At 42.3% G+C, this 21012-nt stretch overlaps 1 protein-coding gene across 2 annotated transcripts in view; it reads left to right on the forward strand.

Annotated features, from left to right (window-relative positions):
- Positions 1-4363: 4363 nt before the first annotated feature.
- Positions 4364-21012, forward strand: part of RORA (RAR related orphan receptor A) — a gene marked incomplete at its 3' end in the record, with an annotated part of 544635 nt that continues 527986 nt past the window's right edge. For both annotated transcript variants that reach the window (XM_084640794.1, XM_084640795.1), the window contains exon 1: positions 4364-4639. In XM_084640794.1, the coding sequence (XP_084496920.1) occupies positions 4465-4639 (175 nt within the window). In that variant the 5' untranslated portion in view covers positions 4364-4464. The remainder of the gene's footprint in view (positions 4640-21012) is intronic.

Here is a 21012-nt window from a genome sequence, read left to right on the forward strand (position 1 = left end):
GAAACGCCTACAGATAGAGAACTGGGGATGGCTTGGGGCTTAGCACATGGTGTGTTGTGTGGTGAGGAGAACTACCTGGGTCTCTATAAGTAGGGTGACCATATTTACTAAAGTAAAATTGGGATACCCCGTGGGGCTGGTCTGAGCTGCCTGGCATCACTTCTCGCCTGAGCCCCCCTTCCCATCCTACACATGGCTGTCTCGAGCCACCTGGTGTTGCTGCTTGCCCAAGCTCCCTGCCACCTGGGACTGGGGCTGATTGCCTGAGCCCCGCACTGGCCTGGGCTGACTGCCTGAGACTTGCCGCCCAGTGCCTCATGTCGCCACTGGCCTCCCTAAATGTTCCTCCACACCCCCCTAAAGGGAACAGCCCACTTTTTGGGCAAAAGTGGGCATTTGTTCTGTTTGTTCTTGTCAACTGAGCAGAGCAACTTGCAACTCGCAAAATGGGACAAATGCCCACGTTTGCCAAAAAAGTCAGGGCATCCAAGACACAGCTTTAAAAAGGGATGTCCTGGCCAAAACAGTACATATGGTCACCTTATCTATAAGTCACATCAGTCTAAGGCTGGCTGTGGGCCTAGTGATACTTAATGTACCTAGAGCTGGCTGAAACTCAGGAATTTCAGTTCACAAAAATGTTGGTATTTTGCAATTTGTTCTGAATTGGGACAAAAGCCAGTTGACTTGAAATTTCTTGTGAACTGAAGACCCTTCGACATTTTGGTTTTGGAAACAGTGAAACATAGTGTTACCAAAAGAAAATCTGTGGAGACAGCTGGGAATCCAGGACTGGCAATGGAAATTTGCTTGTGTTTTTACTAAAGTTTCATCAGATTTATAATAGATTTGGCCAGTTTGCTTCAGCAAATCGACACTTTCGGGAAAAAAACAATTGTTTTATTGGGAAATTTCTGACCAACTCTCATTATATCCTTATATATAAATCTGGCTGGACACTTGACCTTAGGGATTGACAGCATGGGGGAATGTTGTAGTGCCAATATTTATTTGAATAATATACCTCTGCTCTTCTCCCTCTTCAAATCCATTTCTTTTCTTTCCCCATTGCCACCTTTTGCTTCTTTCCTAATACTCCTTTCCTTTGAATCACTGAAAATCCAGTGCTGCTGGCCCTACTGGTAGAGGGACTTATGTGGGACCCCAAAATAGGCTTTTTTATTGTTCCTAATTACTTTCACTAATCTTGAGGAAATAATACTGGTCCTGCCAGTGCAATATCAGCTCAAAATGTAGCCCTCCTTCCTTCAGGTCTTTGCTTTGTTTAAGGATATTTGGCTGTAGCTCAAGCCTTCCCTAGAGAATGATGAAGTTGCAGTCAACTTCACTTGGGTAGTCACAAAATCGGTCAGAGAAGCATGGAAATGGTGTCTAAGGGTTCCTGGGGAAAAGAGGAGGTGTATGTGTCTGTGGCCTTCCACTGACCTTGTGTATGCGGTAGTGAAGTGGGCTCAGCTGCTTGCTTGTTTGTTCCATGCTTGAGCTTGCAAGATCGACAAGGGCTGCTTGATAGCAGCCTAGTTAGGGAGCTAATTTGAGCAATAATCTGTTTCAGTGCCCCTGACATAATGCCCCATAGTCTGACTGCAATAATAGTTGTTTCTCCCCAATTATATAAAATGTGAGGAAGCTCCTGCTGCTATCGTTTCTCTGACACTGAATTTAGGTTCTCCAGAGCCTTTGTCTTCTGTTTTTACTGAGCAACAGGGCCACTTTGTCCATTTCTTGTGTGGATGTTACTGAAACACTCCAGTAAAGAGATATTGCGTTTTGAGCTGTTACTTTAGGCTCTAGCCTGTCTTTGCTGATTCTTGCTTCTCGTGAATTATAGAGGATAGGTGGTGTTAAGAGAGACTCTCTCTTCTGCACGGATTCAAATCCCTGTTACAAACACTAGCACTTTCTCCTCTGGTCTGTTTTGCCTTATTTTTAGTTTTTGAAGAAACCTCATTTTCCAGCAACCAAACCCTACTGTATATTGTCCTACCACAGCCTTCAACGCCTCTCTTCTTTTTTCTCCCTTAATAAAAGGAACACAATAACGTTTTGATTTGTTTGTTTTGCAAGCAGAAAAAATGAACGCTACATGAAGTCTTTAAACCATGTTTTGAGGACTTCAGTAAGCTCAGACATAGGTGAGAGGTTTATTGCAGGAGTGGGTGGGTGAGATTCTGTGGCCTGCATTGTGCAGGAGGTCAGACTAGATGATCATAATGGTCCCTTCTGACCTTAATATCTATGTATCTATGTAAAAATATTTATGCATAAATAGCACGTGTATTAATCTCTGTTTGCGTGTGTGTGTGTGTGTATATATATATATATAAAATCAACAAACGAACAAAGATCCCTGATTATTGAAAGTATATGGTATTCTAAAAGCATCATGTCTTGCAAACACTCATGTACGTAATCCTTACCCTCACATGTAGTTCCATTGTTTCCAGTGCTGGTGAGAGGCATTGGTTTGATAGCCTTGAAGATTGAAGTCCTCTTTTAATGAACAAGGCAAGCTTCCCAATACGCATTGCCTTGTCAGCAGGCCTCAATCTGGATCTGGGAGGTGGGAGAAACAGGTAGTTCAGTTTCTGTGGCTTATGCAATTCTTGGTTTCTCTTCTGAGTCTGCCAGTTCGTAAAAAGAGAGTCATGACATACGAAGTTGCAACTCAAACTCACTAAACTTGCACCATAGAGGGGCCACCAAACATCCATTAGATGGGAACAACTTCTGATCCCTACTAAGCTGAGGTGGTCTCAGAATGGTGATGCAAGTGAAAAAGCTTTGTAGCCTTTCGGTGCAATGAAAGGTGACATTATTAAATAAAGTTCCGACCTTCTAGAGTTTATGCATTCTCCGGGCACAAAGGCAAAATCTTATGCTGCTCTCTGTCTCCTCCTAACATATGCTAAAATCTCAGTTCAGCCCAATTGTACATTTGCAGTGGGATATGGTTATTTTCCCCCCTGCTGCACAGGTGGTCAGTGACCAGCAGGACCGTCAGAGCCACAGCCAAGATATTTTACATGTGAGCTAAAAGAACAACCGGAAGTGGAATTGGATGTTGTCCAATTTGTGAACAGGGCCCTAGAGCTGTACATGGCAGACAGTATGTTATACAATTACATATGAGACAACTATGAATGTTGGATATGGGAATCATGGGTTCTTTTCCTGGCTCTGATGAAGGGCATGGTGTAGTTGTTGGAGTAGTGCTTACAAATAGGATAGCCAAGCACATAGATTTGTCACTTTGCATCTAAAAGGCAGTTTGGCTGAGATTTGCCTCTGTCATAGTCAAGGTGCATTTTGTTCCCAATTCTGGCCACTGTGGTTTGGTAAAACTTGTGTTATCTTATAAAAGAGGGTGATTGATAGTTGTCTGCTTTCTGGAATGGGAAATATGAGGCTTTGGTCAGTAATAAAGGTTATGAAGAGCAGCAGAAATATATTTTACATATTTTAAAAGAAATGAGACTATAACTCATGGTCTTCTGGCTCCCAAAGGGGGGGACCTTCCCCTAGTAGGCTAAAGGGTATTTCACTGGAAAGAGTCTTAATCTGGTGTGCGTGAGAGAAGGGGACAGTGTGAGATTTTGCATGTTGTGCAGATGTGTGACAGAGCTGCTAAAGGGGGGAGTCTCACATGAGTTGTGCAGCACCTGCCCTGCCTGGCACACCCTGCTGCTGCTTCTGCACCTTTCCGGGCAAGGAAGTTTCTGGTGTTGGGGTGGCTTTTCCTCTTCCAAGGGCCCTAGCTGGAAAGAGGAGGGCACAAAGAGCGGGCAGCCCTGTTCAGGAGCCCCAGACGGTGTCCCTAGGTGGGGGGCCTGGTACTGGGGTGGGGGGTGTAGTGATTGGACTTCATTTCCCCTCCCCCTCGCCCCCGCCGCCCGGCAGCTGCTGCAGCCTCCCCTCATGCCCTTCTGGCAGGGAGCTGGGGCCCTAGGTCTCAGGGGAGGCTATTCCTGCTCAGGCCCTGCGAGGAAGGCAGCCGGGGGGCACCATGCCCAGCGCTGGGTTTCCCCTCCCCTGTCCCACGCAACCCCGCTACTGCCTCAGCCCTGGCCCCGGGAGGGGGAGAATTGCCTGAACCCCTGGGGGTGGCGGGGGGGGCCACGCGTGGTACAAAGCCCGCTCCCTGACCCACCAGCCGGGGGCCTCGGCCCTGCCTGGGCGTGTCCCCGCCGGCTGTGCAGCGGGAGCCCCCCGCCCCCCATGTCGGGGCTGGGCAGGGCAGCCCGCGCCGCGCGTGGCGGCGAAGGCGGGGGGACGCGGGGCTCTCGCTAGCGCTGCCTGTGGTCACAGCCCGGCGCGCTCGCCTCCCATCCGGCTCCGACTCGCGCTCTCCCCGCTGCCGCCGACCATAGAGTCGCGCTGCAAACAGAAGATAGAGGGAGTGCAGGAGCTCGCCATCTCCAAGCCATCTACAGCGGGAAAAACATGGAGTCCGCTCCGGCAGCCCCCGATCCAGCCGCCACCGAGCCGGGCAGCAGCGTCTCCGAGCCGGCCGCCGGCGCCAGGGACACCCCAGTCAACCTGGAGCCTGCCCGGAAAAGCGAAGCGCCGGCTCCAGTCCGCAGGCAGAGCTACTCCAGCGGCGGCGGCGGCAGCAGAGGTAGGGAGACTTGGGGAAGGGGGGAGCGCTGGGATAGGGAGGGTGGGAATGGAGAGAGCGGGGTAGGAGAGAAGGGCGAGATGCAGCAATTAAGCCACCGGGGGATTTATTGGGAGCCGGGTACAAAATAGCAACTCCCCACTCCATGCAACCTGGCAAACTTTTACAGCTCCTTTTAATTGCTGCAGGAGGAGGGACAGACTCGAGGAAAAATATTGAAAGAGAGAGGGAGGTGCTCGGTGCTTTCCCATTTCCCAGTTTCTCGCCTGCAAAACTGAGATGGGAACTATGCCCCTGGAATTACATTCTTAAAACACAAAACAGCCCCCAGCAGGATCATTAGAATTCAAGGAAAGAAACTTTTTAAAGCTGCAGTGTCCTTCTCCCCCACCCTTTCCTTGTCTCTCTGCTTTTGACAGTTTCTTCTCTGACGTGCTGAGGTTTGTTGTTGGGAATGGGGGAGTTTTATGTGATCTCGCTGATTAATTAGGAGGCTGCTGATCTGCGATTGACTGCTCCACTCTTTTGCATGCTGTGTTTTTTAATTTGTTTCTTCGGTGTGTTTAAAGAAAAAAAACCCTGTCCCAAAAGTTGCTGATCTCCTGGCGTTTTTTGAAGGTACACAACTTTGCAGAGAAGGATCTTCCTGATCTCATGGATTTTCCTCCAACCCCCCCCCCCGTCACAAAATATTGCAAACAATTTTTTTAAAAAGCCTTTAATTGCTGGTTTAATGATGATCTAAGCATTCTCATGATACAAACCGCATGTTTAATAGTATGGGTCAGCGAGAAACGTGTGCTGGCCAGTTTAAGTTCGGCGTTGTTTATAGCATTACCTGCCCACTTTTACTGAAAGTAACTGTCTTTCAGCAGCATTGTATGCTAGCTGTTTGCTGCTGTAGAGGGAGGGAGAGACCCGCTGCCCCTCTTTTCCCACTGCACAGGAGCGGTTAAGGTCGATGGGTTTTAAATATATGTAGGGTTGTGAAAAAACAAAAAGCGAGAGGGACAAAGATGCCGCTTTAATTCCCGCTGTCAATAATTTATAAATCGCTGCTATCATCCAGGGGGAACTGACTCGGTAGGATCATTGGGTGAAGGGTGGAAACTAACTAAATAAAAATACATATACTGATCTGTTAAAGAAATGACAGCCAGGCTTGCTCACACAGTCCTCTCATGGCTCCGGGGTCCTGTGCCAGCTGCCGGCTGATTGCAGGGAGTCGGGGAACATTTTCCGGTGGTGCGGGGAAAAACCTGCTTCCTCCCGGAGCGTGTGATTTTTGTTGTTGTTGTTTGGAATATGGCTGATCATGTGTTGGCTTGTGTTTTACAGTATTTTTCCCATTTTGGCCACGCCCCCCTGTCCAGGCAGTTTCCCACTCAGGGAATCCGAGTACAGTAAAAGCCAGCAAGATGACACAAGCTGAAACATTTAATTAGAGGCAATTTCCGAATAATGACCACGCAGTTATGCAAATGCAGGAGAGAGGGGGAGGCGAGGAAGAGCTGGCTCTGGAGAAGACGGGAGGATGGGGAAGGTTTTTGTGTGTAGAAAGCTTTTGGCTGCAAAGAATATATTTAGAGCTTGAGACAGTGGATTTGGAATGCAAGCCGGTTATGTAACAAGGTTAATCAGAAACACGAGAGAAAATTTCCTTAATAATGCTAAGGAGTTTTCTGAATGTTTTCAAAGCGGCCGTAGTTTGTGGTTGTTAGTCTATATGTTTCAATCTGCTTTAATTGTCATTGCTGGCACATGGGGATTTTTAGAGGGGTGGGAAGAGAGGGATGGCAACCTTCAGACTAGTCTTGCGACGTTGTAACTTTTAGACCTTATAAATTATGTAATGGACTGCTAGTAAGGTATTTATGTATAAAAAGAGAAGGCAATATATCTGAGGATGGGGGTGATCTGCTCGTGATCCTGAATCGTTTAGGCTTTGCTACCGCTAACCTGCTGACCCATATGTCCCTCCTCCCCCTTGTGTAGCATTAAATGGGGTGGGGGTTAACACACAAAAACACACACACACACTGCACGCAAGCACTAGGTTATGTAACAATCTGAATGAAAAAACGAAGGTCAGTGATGGAGGCATCCATGCAGCAATGCAAAAGCTCCTGGAAATTGTGTCTTTAATATCTGAGAGAGTGTATGTTTTTTAGGGACAATAATTGTTTGTGCCTTGTAGGGGTGAGGGTAGGGATAGGAATGATTTAAAGAAGGAAAATGTCTTGGGTTTAGGGATGATGTAATGGGATTGGTAGGAAATATAAATCTGCTCCTAGATTGCAAACAATAAGAAAATTAGAGCCGGCATTCAGGATTAATGTTACATAGATTACAGTGTTGAAAATAAATTGACCTATACACTAGGTGATTATGCCTTTCTAATATTTAAAAGGTGAAGGTCTGTAACTTTGCAAGAAAATACCAGAGAATTGTAATTAACATTTTTAGCCTGTTTGAAAGCAGGACCTAGGTGGAGATATTGGGTGAAATTGAGCCCCCTCCCGATTTGTGATTTATTTATTTATTGAAAGATTCCTGAGGTTGATTTTATGCTTTTTTCATATAAAGGGAATATATAGTATATGGAAATTTTCTTGACATTGGGGTGACCTCACAATGCATGAATACCACATGTATGAGTACAGGTGAAAAGAATAGCCCTGTAACACAGGTAAATGCCAAATAATGTGTTTGTGTACATGTTCAGCACATCAACTAATCTCCTAGGTTGTTATCCTGGAATGTGCTCCATGCAGGCACATCCAGACACACATGCAGGTCAGTTTGCAGAATTGGTACCCAGAAAAGCATTCCTTGATTTTTAAATCAGTAAAGTTAAAACACTGGAAATATTTCTTCTGTATCATCTATTTTAGTAGCTGCTACCATTGCAAACCTGTACCCAGGGCTGTGCAGCCAAACTAGCTGTTCTTAGCAGGGAATTTGAGGAAAATAAAGAATTGAAGAAAAGGGTAGTGGATGACTCTTAAGGGGAAAAAAAGATGATGAGAGGTTAGATTCTTAACTGCAGCTTTAATTACCGTAACATTTGAAATACTGTATCTGATACCACTTATATATCTGGTGTGTCAGATCCCTAAATAGCTTTATTTTATTTTTAATTTTGCTAATGGGTGGGTATTTTTACTTTTGTTCTGACAGGTTGGTCTTTATTATAACAATTAATTCTTGTGCTTTTGGATATATAATACTACTTGCTTTGCAAATGCTTTTAATAAGTGTGTATGTGAGTGAGAAAGAGATCACCTGTGGACTGGTGGTACTGAGTAATGGTATAGAGTAGTGTGGAAGAATAATGACACACTAGGTTGAAAAAAGTGGCCAACAGTCAGATAAAAAGCCTGATATTTTCAAATAAAGATGTTGTCACCTACTCTAGTTGTTTATTTTAACGTAAGGGCAGTAGATTTCCAGTTTTCCGTTAGGTTAAACCCTAATCCATACATGTTTAATTACTGTACAGATGTTCTCAGATGTCTTCATAGCATGCATTGACTTCATTGACTACTTTGCACACCCTAGTCACAATTGCATATACCACTTCCACTTTCATCTGCAGTCATAGAATATTCCTAAGGCACCTACAGCCGTTGCTTACATGGTTAAGTAATACTGGGAGAGTATATATAATATATATGAATTATTGAGTATCTGGAAACAAGGAGAAGCCAGAATCATGTGACCAGCCAGCTGTTTGTGGATCAGCAGGAAGTGCTCCACACACCACAGTCTATGACTCTCAGTGTTATTACCTCCTTCTAAAAATGAACATATTTGAAAAAAAAATTATAACAAATGTTGGACTGGGCTCTCTGTTATCCCATCAAAGCTTAAATGTTGCATTTTCATTTTTTTAAATCTGAAACATCAGTTGTCCAAATCTCAGGAGCCAAGTTCTTGTTCTCTAGGCTTTTTTCTCACCTTCTGTCATCAATAGTATGTCAGTCAGCTGCAGTAGTTTTTGCCGAGGGGTTTGTGTTCTACTGTCCTGCAGTTTCTCCCCTGTCTGTTTATCAGAGCGAGGACTAGAAAGCAGAATGTTATTTTTTCTTTTCTGGGCCATTACTCTGTTTTTTTGCATTGTCAGTAAATGGGAAAAAGAAGTTCTCCCTCAGTTGAGAGAAGAGACAGAAATTGTTTTAGTAAAACTTCCTATTCATGTCCCCCAATGCATTTTTCAGGTATCTTGTTAGGAAATTTGAACATTTTAAAGGCAGCATTCATGTTGTTGGAGGACATTGTATTAAATGTTTTGTGGGGGTGATCAGAAAGCTACGTGCACGTAGGAGACGGTTTCCTGAAGTCTTTCTGATGAATTGAGTGTCTGCTTGCATTTCCCAATCCCTTGCTGGGACTTGGGTCTTTGTTGTCACCAGTTGAAACTAATTATTTCCTGATTTTTATTTTATTTAATTTTTTGCCCTGTGCTGTGAGTAATTTGATTATAACATCAATGAATAGTGGCATCAGCCCTTTATTCCACATCTCCATCTGCAGTTGCACACTTAGCAAATATTTCAGATGTTCTAAACAGAGTATTTGTGATCTAACAAAATTTGTCAGTTTAGTGCGTGATCTTTGCGTTTTCAAGTTTTGAGTATTTTCTTTAAATTTCCAGAACACTTTTATCACACTGAGTGCTGTTCTGGAAGCACTGCTTCTGAATTAGGACTGTAGATTTGCCTGTTGGGTAAATGAGATGTACTATGAAGCATCTGAAAGAAAACCCCAATCATTTAGTTTTAAACCTTTTGTAGAGTGAGAGCAATAATACCACTTTTGCATTGTTTTCTCAGGAACAGTCCTGTTCCCTTGTTGCAATAAAACCATAACTTAGTCTTTTTATTTTATTGACTTGAAACGTATCTCTGTAGCTCTGTAAACCAGTGAAGAACACATTTGGAAATGGCGATTAATTGGCAATATGACTATTATAGCTCAGGTTATAGAACTGTATTTGAGTGGCAGGACAGTTTTGGCTGTTGAAAATTGTCTGATTTTTCTAGGTTTCAGAGTAACAGCCGTGTTAGTCTGTATTTGCAAAAAGAAAAGGAGTACTTGTGGCACCTTAGAGACTAACCAATTTATTAGAGCATAAGCTTTCGTGAGCTACAGCTCACTTCATCAGATGCATATCGTGGAAACTGCAGCAGACTTTATATATACACAGAGAATATGAACCAATACCTCCGGGTATTGGTTCATATTCTCTGTGTATATATAAAGTCTGCTGCAGTTTCCACGATATGCATCTGATGAAGTGAGCTGTAGTATTGGTTCATATTCTCTGTGTATATATAAAGTCTGCTGCAGTTTCCACGATATGCATCTGATGAAGTGAGCTGTAGCTCACGAAAGCTTATGCTCTAATAAATTGGTTAGTCTCTAAGGTGCCACAAGTACTCCTTTTCTGATTTTTCTACTGTTTGTTTCCTACTCTAAGGAAATTTGGCCTTGGAGAAATGTGGAGTAACTCCCTTGAGGTTAATGGATTTAGTCCAGATTTACCTGACTGCAATGAAGAGAAGAATCTAGCCCTAAGGTTTTATAATGTCTAAAATTAACCTTAAAATGATTTCATCATCAATATTTAAGATTGAGTATTTTGAGTTATTTAAGTTTGTAAGATAATGGGTCCAAAAAACTGGGAAGTAAAAGTACTCTGTGGAAAAATATTAAAATTCATTAAAATATGTTCATTAAAATGTTGATAAATGATAGATTTAATATGTTTGAGAAAGAAAGAGAAACTGGTACCACCAAGTTCAGCACACATAATTAATTTAAAAGTTTCAGTTAGCTTTAATATTGTTTGCTAATTTTGACGGTTAGCAACAAGTTTGGGTAACTGCCCTATGCATAACCTATATAATAGAATAAATGTCTTTCAGTTTAAAATAATTATGAAATAATTGTTCTAAGTACAATTTTTTTTAAAAAAAATACATTTTTCTTTACGTTAGGCTTGGTGCTGACTGTATTAAGGACTGGGTTTAAAAAACCGTATGTATATTGCATTTTGAACACAATTGAAATGGAAAAAAGGAAGGGAAACACTGTTTCTTTTTGAAATAAAATTCCTAAAATCACTTTGTATTTTTTAAGTTCATTAGGTATATTTTAAGTGATTATTTTGGCAAGTTCAGACCCAGGTGCTGTGTATTTCACCAGAAAAGGGGGAGAAATTTAGATAATTCAAAATGGTGCTTGGTTAGAAAACATTGTAATTTTAGCTGCCTGTTTGGGGTGTGAACTTTCTGCTGCTGCTTCACTTTTTTTTTTTTTTTTTTTAGTAACATAGAGTGAAGTTGAGTAAATTTTGGATGTGTTGAAAATACTTTAATATGGTACATTTTAATGTGGTGCAGTCGTGTTTTAGAGGTTGTTTCAAATTTCTCAAATGATGGGGCTTTCACCATTTACCTTGGGGAAACTCTTCAACACTGTCATGTTTTCCTGATACTGTTTTAAAATAGCTTTCATCCCATTTGTCCTCACCTTTTTCATTTGAACCTCAATTTTTCTCGCTGCCTGCTATTCCATTCCTCCTCCTTAGTCATCATTTATGTCTTTTTAAAAAATATTTAGTCAGGCATCAGTCCATCTAACCCACTCCCCTCCCCAGCTCCTTCTAATTGGACAATAAATAAGTGAGATTTCCTTTTGTCACCTATAAGAAATTCAAGCTCAGCAGAGAAACCACACCTGTCAACCTGACAGCTGCCAAGTTGTGCGTAGCTCCATTTGTGACATTTCTCATTGACTGGGGCAGGGTGTGTGGGGTGGGGAGAAGTAGTGGCATTAGTGCCTGGACCCGGCAGTGGGGGTGTATGATAGTTGGGGGGCTAGGGATGCTGGGGTGTCTGAAAGGTGGTAAGGTTGCTGATGTGTCTGGGATGGGTGGGTGCAGGTGACCGCTTGTGGGTGCGGGACACTGGGTCCCAAGCTATGTGGGTAGTTGCAGGTGTCTGTCTATCTGAAGAGGGTATCTGGGTGGAAGAATCTGTGGCCAGTATTCTGTCTCTTCCTTTGCCTTCTGTCCTTGCCAGCTGCTGCCACTGCCACCTTTTGCTGATGACTCCTCCTCCTCTTCCTCTCTTTGGATCTAGGGGAACTGCTGCTGCTGATGGCAGTGAGGAGCAATTGCAGGCCATCCCTTCAGTCCAGTGGATATATGAGGATCCAGCTGGGTTGCGAGGAAGCATGACAGGACTGCCAGATATGGCTGAATTCTGTTCTAGAAACCTAGCTTGCAGTGCTGTTAGAGTTTCAAATTCATAAAGACTGCTCCGTGACGCAGGTGTCTCTACTCATAATGGTGGTGTGTTGCAATAGCTGATGCAGTGTCATGGCAGAATTACTTGATCCATGGACAAGAAAAAAAGTCATTAGAAGAGGGATTTGTAAATGACGTTGGAATGTAACAGTCTCCCTAACCAAGCTCTGTGAAACCTTAATTTTCCCCAAAACTACATAAATTCAAAGCTTAGCCCTATGTCTTCAGAAACTTAATGCATTTTTCAACTTAGCGTGGGACCAGTTTTGAGTGAAAATTCAGTTTCACAAAGTTCTGATGGGTGAAACTTGCAAATTCTCACCAAATTTCACATTTTTATTTTTTGGGTTTGTTTTAATACTGGTTGTCCTCTCTCCCTAACTGAAAGTGAAGAGGAGGTTGGCATGAACTTTTGTGAGATCTGAACCGCCACACTGAGCACTGCTCTCTCTGTCTACGAACTTCAGTTGAGCACTTCAGCATACCTGTTATTGGTCTGTGCTGATAAACTCATAACAGTAGGTAGTGGTGCATGTCAATAGGAGTTACATATGTAAAGTACGTCGTCTTTATGAAGTTGCTATTTGTATGTGCTTGTGTTACCACAGTTTAAATCTCATAATTATTCCTGTCCTAATAGCATCTTTCCTTTGGAAGGATCCTCAGGTACTTTTAAACACTGTACTGCTATCAGAAACAACTTAAACTGTTGTTGAAATCCAGTCACTTCTTGTGTGGAATTTGACAGCTGTGTAATAGCACAGATAGGACAGGACAGCAAGTGAAGAATACCATCACTCTGAGAGAGTTTAGATAGATAGATAGAATGTAGTTACCCAGTCAGAACACTGGGATGGACTGTTGTATTCCTGTGGAAGAAGTCTTAGCAATCTTCCATGACTGTATTTGTTGTTACATCTCACCAGAAAGACACAACTTCCAGCAGCACAGTACACTCTAACATCAGTAATCAGTGCTGTCGCAGATGAAGAGTGCTGTCTACTAATTCATGACTACTAGTTATGTAAGCTTCATTGCATATGTCTGCATTCATTCACTGAGCAACCCCAAGCCTCATTGGGTTTTGAGATCTGACAAAACTGAAGCTGGAAGTGGTATGTCTGCAGGTCCTGCTTGCGTTGCTTTATTAAACAGATTTCTATACAAAGTTACTTTCTTTAATAATGTGTTACAAAGCATGATACCAAATGCCCTGGTATTACCAGAGGCTTTAAGAAGCTTGTCATGAAGCATGTGTTCTTGATAAAGCAATGTGCTTTTTCTTTTTGGGGTATGGGGAAAGTGTATGGCTGTTACCCAACCTACTTAATTTCCTCTTCTCACATAAGCTCCCCCCCCCCCAATAATCACATGGACAGAAGCTTCAGCGTTTAAGGGACAACAGTTAAAATTCACCCTCAACCAAATGTACATAAATGATCCAGTAATGGTGCCCTACTGCAGAGTGTTTCATTTGTAATTTAATCTAACAATTTCCATTCACTTCTAAAGCAGCGCACTATGAAACTGGCAACTTCTGATGAATTGCTGTGCTGTTACAAACAGTGTTTGAGCTCGTATTACAGCAGCATGAATAGATGGTGTGATGGAGAACAAAGTTAGTGGCTGAACTGGAGCTGAGAGAAATTGCTAGCAGAAGGTGAGAAAGCAGAGTTGGATTATGATAACCTCCCTTGTAGAATCAAATTAATCTTGTTAAAGGTTTTATTGATGTTAGTTTGTAGTTGTACTATGCGTTTACCACACATAGGTACATGAGATGTGGTGATCCAGGAATGAAAAACTACAGTACCGCTGTTTTCAAAATGTTTTATTTTGTACAAGTTGTGGGATATTTTATATTAATTGACTGTATGTTTATGCACTTTAATTCCATGCCCACTCAAACATGTTGGAGGCATCTAATATATAATATATCTAATAATGGAAATACGGTTAAAATGTAAGAACATAATATTATACTAAAACGGGTTTGAGCAGTAAGCACCGATTTTCTCTAATTTGTATTTCCCAGGGAAGGTCAGAATTTGCAGTATACAGCAGTATTCTCACAGGAAGAGAGTTTCTGTGTAAAGAATAATGTATGTATATCTGATCATGTGGAGCTAGCTTTTGAAGGTAGTACATGCGCACTGTCTGATCTGTTGCCCCTAGCTCCATAGCTTCCCAGAGTAGATGTCATTACACACAGTGGGAATCACTAGTAGATGCATGCTTTTAGATATTTTAGATCTCACTATGCATTAAATGCTTAATGAAATATATTACAACTTACCAGTTGCCATAAAAAAACTGCCTGGAAAAAGAGCGTGTGTGTGTGTGTATGTGTGTGTGTGAGTGAAGCCAATAGGAAAAAATAAACCCTGATATACAGTGGCGTATATGGGATATGCTTGAGTACAACTTTATCTGAACCATCACCTACCTACCCAATGGAAATTAAGATTTGGCAGCATTTAGAGGGCAGTTTTTCTGTGTACCTGTGAAGTAACGTATAAACAGGTTGCTGAAACACATATACAATTATGGACATGGTGGGGAAAATTAAATTATGTATTAATAGAGTTTTACTTGACTGCTTTGACACTGGTACGAGGTCTGTGATATACAGTCAAGAATAAAATCAAGGCCCTGGCTTGTGAAACACAGGTTGTAGGATTCCACCCTCCCTCCTGCCCCCGTCATATGAGTGTGAGAGTATTTTAAATTGAGATTTTTCCTTCTTGATCACCTATAAATGGAAAACAGTGGCTATTCATATGGAACTTGCAAACTGATAGACTTTGCTTGGCAAAATAGTCTGTCAGTTGTGCACCTGCGATTGCCAAGTACTACTGTAAGTAAGGACAGAGAGAGATGATTTTAACTATGCCTTTGAAAGAAGACTTGACATTTGCTAAGACAAGCGAATACACAACTTTTGTTAATACTTTTCTGGAAGTCATAAATCTGTCAGCACAAAACATACTCTAAATCCTGTGTATATTAACAAATAAAATGAAACCAATCCCAAAGAAAATGGGGTGTACCAGGAAGTCTTCTCTCCACGCATAATATTTTAGATGCACAATTTTAGATAAGGGTTTTGTTAGTCAGTTGCAGTGTGATTATGAAAGTTGCAGATAGTTGGCCTTGAAAGATAGATTGATAGAGCCAGAAGAGTTCCCAGAAGTCACCTACTACAGGACAGGCCTAACAAAGAAAATAACAGAACGCCACTCGCCGTCACCTTCAGCCCCCAACTAAAACCCCTCCAATGCATTATTAAGGATCTACAACCTATCCTGAAGGATGACCCAACACTCTCACAAATCTTGGGAGACAGGCCAGTCCTTGCCTACAGACAGCCCCCCAACCTGAAGCAAATACTCACCAGCAACCACACACCACACAACAGAACCACTAACCCAGGAACCTATCCTTGCAACAAAGCCCGTTGCCAACCTTGCCCACATATCTATTCAGGGGACACCATCACAGGGCCTAATAACATCAGCCACAATATCAGAGGCTCGTTCACCTGCATATCCACCAATGTGATATATGCCATCATGTGCCAGCAATGCCCCGCTGCCATGTACATTGGTCAAACTGGACAGTCTCTACGTAAAAGAATAAATGGACACAATTCAGATGTCAAGAATTATAACATTCATAAACCAGTCGGAGAACACTTCAATCTCTCTGGTCACGCAATTACAGACATGAAGGTCACTATCTTAAAACATAAAACTTCAAATCCAGACTCCAGCGATAAACTGCTGAATTGGAATTCATTTGCAAATTGGATACTATTTATTTAGGCTTAAATAGAGACTGGGAGTGGCTAAGTCATTATGCAAGGTAGCCTATTTCCCCTTGTTTTTTCCTACCCCCCCCTCCCCAGACGTTTTGGTTAAACTTGGATTTGTGCTGGAAATGGCCCACCTTGATTATCATGTACATTGTAGGGAGAGTGGTCACTTTGGATAAGCTATTAGCAGCAGGAGAGTGAGTTTGTGTGTGTGGTTTTTGGAAAAAGGGTGTGGGGGGTAGAAAACCTGGATTTGTGCTGGAAATGGCCCACCTTGATTATCATACACATTGTAAAGAGAGTGGTCACTTTAGATAAGCTATTACCAGCAGGAGAGTGGGGTGGGAGGAGGTATTGTTTCATGGTCTCAGTGTATATATTGTCTTCTGCAGTTTCCACAGTATGCATCCAATGAAGTGAGCTGTAGCAGTGAGCATTTATTATGCTCAAATAAATTGGTCAGTCTCTAAGGTGCCACAAGTACTCCTTTTCTTTTTACAGTAATTTCAAACTCTGTTAAATACTCTCTCTCTTTCCAAGTAATTGGCTGACCATTAGGAAAGTACAAAACAAACAGCAAAAGAGATGTTATTTTAATACTTCTAAGAGCCTGGATAATTTTAAAAAATATTTGAAAATGTTCTATTAAAGGTCCTCTTGATTTTTATTACTGTGTCTGTGGTGGCATTTTATTTCATATTTGAAATCGCAGTGTACTTCCTTAACTGTATTAACCTTACTTCCATGGAAAATCAGTGTGCAGTTTCTGGTTAGTAATTGGTCATGCAGTACCAACATGAAAACAAATTTTGGATTCTAGATTGGGAGTGTTTTACATTCCTAACTAGTGTTCCCATCCTGCAGATGCTTAAGCACATGCACTGAGTTAACTCACATGCACTGTGAGTTGCCCCACTGAAGTCAGTGGCACCGCTCACAATGTGTAAAGTTAAGCATGTCCATTGATGTTTGCAGGATAGAGGCTGAGGTCTACTACTAGTTAAGATGCATTTTGCAGCTCTGACAGGCTTCCCTGTCTTTGCCTATGTCTACACTAGCAGCACTGTGGTTACACCGCTTTGTGCTGACACTCACTACAGCTGTGGAAGGCTTTTTTTCCATTGCTATAGTAAATCCACCTCTTCAAGAGGTAGTAGCTAGGTTGGTGGAAGAACTCTACCTATATTGGCAGTATATGGGTGTCTGTGCTGGGGCTTAGATTGTCTTAATTGCATCTCTCAGCTGTAGCCTTAAGTGTGTCAGAGGCAGGCAGGCTGGCTTACATCTCCCAACTCATCTCTTATCCTTCTCTGCCAAGCTTGAAACTGCAAGAGTGGTTTGCCTGGGATGTTTCGGTTGCTGCCTCTCCTCTGCACTCCCACTGCCTATCGTGCCACCTCCCTCTTTTCTCAGCAGAGGCTGCAGAACTAGAATGTCTTCAGGGACTTAAAGGGTGGTCAGTCGCTGGATAGGGGCATGTGCAAGCCTTCCTGGCACCTCTGAAAGATGCTTAGAAAATATTTGCAGAGCTGCTTGTCTCCACCTGTGTCAGTCCTGGCAGACCTTTGAGACAGGGCACTCTGGAGGCATTTGAAAGGTGAGAGAGGATTAGAACAGCCAGCAGTAGGAAAACTTGGGTTACGGGCAAGGGAACCATGAGAGAGCAACGGAGTGATTGTGGGAAACCATGGGATGGTATTGGAGAAGCCAGGACACCCAAGAGAGGGTATTGAAAAGGCCCAAAGGAAGCTAACAGTATAGAGCAGTGTGTGACAGCTTGTCATCCCTGGAGTGCAGTCTGGGAGCTGTGGGAACCAATGCGCCCACCCTGAGACTCACAACTAGGTTTGGGGACACAGGCAGCCTCACCCAGGCCATGTTCTCACCCAGCAGTACAGCAGGTGCTGTCACTCACCCAAACTGGGCTACCTGATGCAACCAGCAGACAGCAGCCAATTTCCCAGCTCGCTGGGCATGCACCCCCCACCTCTGGAGTATAAACCCAGAATTGTACCATCTTGCACTGCACAGGTATTTGTAAAATGTAAACTTGTAGAGTTCGCCCCTCCCTCAATGTGGAGAGGAAATACAACAGCCCCTGCCCCTAGAGCTAAGATTCCCAAGCACTTCACTACAAATTTATTGGTTAAGATGAAGCATAAAACAAGTTTATGAACTACAAAAGATAGATTTTAAGTAATAGTAAACAGATCAAAGCAGATTACCTAGTAAATAAACAAAAACACAAACTAAGCTTAACATACTAGAAGGATAGGATTTGAATTAACAACCTCTCACCCTGACTGATGGTTAGGGCTGTCAAGCGATTAAAAAAATTAATCGTGATTAATTGTTTGATTTAAAAATTGTATTGTGTGATTAATCATATTGTTAATAGAATACTATTTATTTAAATATTTTTGGATGTTTCTACATTTTAAAATATATTGATTTCAATCAGTGTACAGTGCTCACTTTATATATATTTTTGATTACAAGTAATTGCACTATAAAAAATGGAAATAGTATTTTTCAATTCACCTAATATAAGGACTGTAGTGCAATCTCTTTATCATGAAAGTTGAACTTACAATTACAGAATTATGCATAATTATGTAAAAAAAACAAAACAAAAACCCTGAATTCAAAAATAAGACAATGTAAAATTTTAGAGCCTGTAAGTCCACTCAGTCTTATTTCTTGTTCAGCCAATCGCTCAGACAAAGAAGTTTGGTTACAATTTGCAGGAGATAATGCTGCCCACTTCTTGTTTACATTGTCACCTGGAAGTGAGAACAGGTGTTCTCATGGCACTGTTGTAGTCAGCATCACAAGATATTTACGTGTCAGATGTGCTAAAGATTCATATGTCCCTTCATTCTTCAGCCACCATTCCAGAGGACATGCGTCCATGCTGATGACTGGTTCTGCCCGAAAACAATCCAAAGTGGTGTGGACTGATGCATGTTCATTTTCATTATCTCAGTCAGATGCCACCAGCAGAAGGTTGATGTTCTTTTTTGGAGGTTCAGGTTCTGTAGTTTCTGCACTAGAGTGTTGCTTTTTTAAGATTTCTGAAAGCGTGCTCCACATCTCGTCCCTCTCAGATTTTGGAGGGCACTTCAAACCTTGTGTCGAGTGCTGTAGTTATCATTAGTAATTTCACATTGGTACCTTCTTCGCGTTTTGTCAGATCTGAAGTGAAAGTGTTCTTAAAATGAACAACATGTGCTGGGTCATCATCCGAGACTGCTACAACATGAAATATATGGCAGAATGTGGGTAAAACAGAGCCGGAGACATACAATTCTGCTCCAAGGAGTTCAGTCACAAATTTAATTAACGCATTATTTTTTAGCGAGCGTCATCCGCATGGAAGCATGTCTTCTGGAATGGTGGCCGAAGCATGAAGGAGCATATGAATGTTTACCATATCTGGCATGTAAATACCTTGCAATGCCAGCTACAAAAGTACCATGCGAATGCCTATTTTCACTTTCTGGTGACATTGTAAATAAGAAGTGAGCAGCATTATCTCCCATAAATGTAAACAAACCTTTTTGTCTTAGCAATTGGCTGAATGAGAAGTAGGACTGAGTGGACTTGTAGACTCTAAAGTTTTACATAGTTTTGTTTTTGAGTGCAGTTATGTAACAATAAAAAAATCTACATTTGTAGGTTGCACTTTTCATGATAGAGATTGCACTACAGTACTTGTATGAGGTGAATTGAAAAATAGTATTTCTTATCATTTTTACAGTGCAAATATTTGTAATAAATTATACACTTTGATTTCAGTTACAACACAGAATACAATATATATGAACATGTAGAAAAACATCCAAACTATTTAATAAATTTCAATTGGTATTCTATTGTTTAACAGTGTGGTTAATTGCGATTAACTCAAAAATTAATTACAATAAAAATTAATGTGAGTTAGCTGCGATTAATCGACGGCCCTACTAATGATACAAGCAGGCTTGCAGATTCTCAAGGCACAAGCTGCACTTGGTTTGCAGGATCCCCACCCCTCTTCCAAGTCCTTCTCTCTTGGAGCTTCTCCTAGGTGCTCAGTTGTGGGGGAGTGAAGAACAACCAGTGATGTCACTCCCTGCCTTATATAGCATTAGCACAGGGCGGGCATCCTTTGTTCCAAACTCAGTTCCCAGACCAGCTTGTGGAAAAACACAGACCCTCAAAATGGAGTCCAGAGTCATGTGGGCTGGTCATGTGCCCTTGGAGAGTCATAGCAGCCTTTGCTTACAGACTGGCCAAACTGCCCAAGGAATGATCACCAGGAAGGGTATAAGCTTTTCCTAAGGCCTGTTGTTTTTTCTAATGGCCCATTACCCTAATGGGACTTTCACAACCAACTATTTAGACGGGAAAAACAACGAGGAGTCCATGGCATCTTAAAGACTAACCGATTTATTTGGGCAGAAGCTTTTGTGGGTAAAAAACCCACTTCTTCAGATGCATGGAGTGAATATTACAGATCCAGGCATAAATATACTGACACATGAAGAGAGGGGAGTTACTTTACAAGTGGAGAACCAGTGTTGAGAGGGCCAATTCAATCAGGGTGGATGTGGTCCACTCCCAATAATAGATGAGGAGCTGTCAATACCAAGAGAAGGAAAATTGCTTTTGTAGTGAGCCAGCCACTCCCAGTCCCTATTCAAACCCAAATCAATGGTGTTAAATTTGCAAATGAATTGTAGCTCTGCCGTTTCTATTTGAACTCTGTTTTTGAAGTTTTGAACTCTGTCCCCATATCTACTCTAGCGACACCATCAGAGGACCCAACCACATGAGTCACACCATCAGAGGCTCATTCACCTGCACATCTACTAATGTCATATGTGCCAGCAATGTCCCTCTGCCATGTACATTGGCCAAACCGGCCAGTCTCTACGTAAAAGAATAAATGGACACAAATCAGACATCGTGGGACTGCAGCCCGGGCCCCCAAACCTCATTACCTGGGGCTGAAGCCAAAGCCTGAGCAAGTTAGCTTCATGGTGCCCACTATGCGGTGTGGGGGCCTGGGCAGTTGCCCTCCTTACCACCCCCTAACACTGGCCCTGGCTTTTATATGCAGAAAAAACAGTGGTTGTAGCACAGCTGGGCCGTGGAGTTTTTCTAGCAGATTGGGGTGGAGAGGGAGGGCTCAGAAAGAGAGAGGTTTAGAACCCCTGGCATAGAGGACTGGGGAATGGAGATGGCACTGGATTGACTGGG

Source organism: Lepidochelys olivacea (assembly GCF_965140295.1).
Source record: "Lepidochelys olivacea isolate rLepOli2 genome assembly, chromosome: 10".
Lineage (NCBI taxonomy): Eukaryota > Metazoa > Chordata > Testudines > Cheloniidae > Lepidochelys > Lepidochelys olivacea.